The 2,578-nt window shown below is 45.2% G+C and overlaps 1 protein-coding gene across 1 annotated transcript in view; it reads left to right on the forward strand.

Moving 5' to 3' along the window:
• The first annotated feature begins 542 nt into the window (after positions 1-542).
• Positions 543-2,578, forward strand: part of LOC110275071 (uncharacterized) — an 8,405-nt gene continuing 6,369 nt past the window's right edge. Inside the window, exon 1 of the mRNA XM_021130606.1 lies at positions 543-1,168. Coding sequence (XP_020986265.1) covers positions 543-1,168 — 626 coding nt within the window. The remainder of the gene's footprint in view (positions 1,169-2,578) is intronic.

Consider the following 2,578-nt stretch of genomic DNA (forward strand, 5'->3'; position numbering starts at 1 on the left):
AGGTCCAAATAAGATAAAAAGGCCTAACCCATAGATTGGCCTCCTCGCACAACCGACCTCCTCCAAGGAAGTCGGATTCAACAAAAATTTCACATCGAGGAAGTCGGGATCGAAGATTAGCTGACAGATAACACTTATTCAAATAAGTAACTGCCCCTAAAATCTCTCAACCCACTTCCAGGAGCCATATCTCAACTTCTCTAAGATAAAGAGACGGTTATCCTCCTTAAAAGGTGGAACTACTTCAACGGTGGTTATTGGTTCACCACTATAAATACACTGACACCTCTCAGGTATCTCTAAGTTCCAATACTCTCTAAACCTGCTTAGCCCCTTGTTGACTTAGGCATCAGAGTGTCTTTGCAGGTACCACCCCCCATTCTTTCACATATGCAAGTCGGACGGAAACTCCCAGATACAAACCTAGTAAGTGGCTTCCTCCCTCAGACGATTGGGCCAACTCAACGAGTCCAGCCCACTAATCTCTGATTACACATCGTAACATTGGCGCTGTTGCTGGGGACCCGAGAGATCAACTGGTGATGGCGGACGATTCACACGAAGATGGCCACACAGCGTCTGATTCTGAGCAAGAGAAGCAGGACGTTGGAAACCACGACGCGGATATAATCACCCATCAAGGGGTGACCAACCAGCATAGAGAGGGCACCTCTGGGTTGAAAGACCCAAAGGCAAACTCTTCTGAAGGACACGAATCTGGAAAGGAGGGACAATCCCGTGCAACTGATTCCATAGGATTGTTCCATGGCCACCAAGGGCGCCTCGAACAGTTGGAGCAAGAGCTGAAGCGACAGCGAGAGGCGGAAAGAAATTTGAGAAACAAGATCGAGCGACGAAAAGAGCTAGTGGAAAATATCTTAAGGCTGGAGTCTACTATTAAAAGTCGGAGCTCTCGTAGCGACCAAGAATATTCTCTCTTGGGAAGAGAAGACCCGTTTAGCGAGGACATAATAAGTGAAAAAGTTCCAAGGAACTTTAAAAGCCTTGATATGGACCTCTATGATGGAACCACTGATCCAAAGCATCATTTAAGCAACTTTAAAATTCGAATGTACCTGGCCGACGCTTCTGATGCTACTCACTGTAAGGCTTTCCCGACCACCTTGACGAAAGTAGTGATGAAATGGTTTGATAGTCTTCCTCCAAGGTCAGTCACTAGCTTTGACGACCTCTCACGAAAATTTCTTATGCGATTCTCCATCCAGAAGGACAAAGTAAAGCACGCACCGAGCCTCCTGGGAGTAAAACAGGAGGTCAGAGAACCTTTAAGGGACTACATGGAAAGGTTCAACAAAGCGTGCTTGGAGATTTAAGACCTGCCCACAAAGGCAGTGATTATGGGCCTAGTAAATAGACTCTGAGAAGGCCCCTTCTCCCAGTCCATCTCGAAAAGGCATCTGACCTCTTTGAGTAATGTACAAGAAAGAGCTGAGAAGTACATCAACATGGAGGAAAATGTCAGACTTTGAGAACCAGGTTGGTGACATGGGCACTCTCACTCATCAAAAGAGAAAGAGAGAGAGCCCAAGAAAAAAGAGGAGGTCAGCCCAGAGAGGCCTAGGAGATACCACTCCTACACTCCTCTACGAGTTTTCCTAGTTGATGTCTATAGGGAAATTTGTCACACTGAAAGACTACCTTCCCCTAGACCCATCAAAATTAAAAGCGTGGGAGTCGTGGCGATTACTATGAGTACCATAAGCTATATGGCCACTCTACAAATGATTGTTACGACCTGAAAAATGTGATAGAAAAGCTGGCCAGAGAAGGTCGGTTGGATAGATATCTTGTAGAAAGGTCAGATCATCATGGCAAAGACGATGAGGACCGAAGAAATCCACCACCACAGATCCTAGAAAGACATATACATATGATCTCAAGGGGATTCGGTGGAGGCGGCCTCACAAAGTCATCTCGCAAGAGGCACTTGAAAGAAGTCTACCAGGTCGGAAGCAAAACTCCCGACCTCCCTACCATCTCTTTCACTAAAGAAGATGGGCAAGGCATCATTCCTGGACATGACGATCCAGTGGTGATAACTGATGAGCGGATAATTTATACGCTTTTTGGCATTATTTTTAGATAGTTTTTAGTGAGTTTGAACTACTTTTAGGGATGTTTTCATTAGTTTTTATGTTAAATTCACATTTCTGGACTTTACTATGAGTTTGTGTGTTTTTCTGTGATTTCAGGTAAATTCTGGCTGAAATTGAGGGATTTGAGCAAAACTCTGAAGAAGGCTGACAAAAGGACTGCTGATGCTGTTGGAATCTGACCTCCCTGCACTCGAAATGGATTTTCTGGAGCTACAGAACTCCAATTGGCGCGCTCTCAACGGCGTTGGAAAGTAGACATCCAGGGCTTTCCAGCAATATATAATAGTCCATACTTTATTCGGAGATTGACGACGTAACATGGCGTTGAACGCCAAGTACATGCTGCTGTCTGGAGTTAAACGCCAGAAAAACGTCATGATCCGGAGTTGAACGCCCAAAACACACTATAACTTGGAGTTCAACTCCAATAGAAGCCTCAACTCGTGGATAGATCAAGCTCA

Source organism: Arachis duranensis, chromosome 1 (assembly GCF_000817695.3).
Source record: "Arachis duranensis cultivar V14167 chromosome 1, aradu.V14167.gnm2.J7QH, whole genome shotgun sequence".
In the NCBI taxonomy this organism is placed as follows: domain Eukaryota; kingdom Viridiplantae; phylum Streptophyta; class Magnoliopsida; order Fabales; family Fabaceae; genus Arachis; species Arachis duranensis.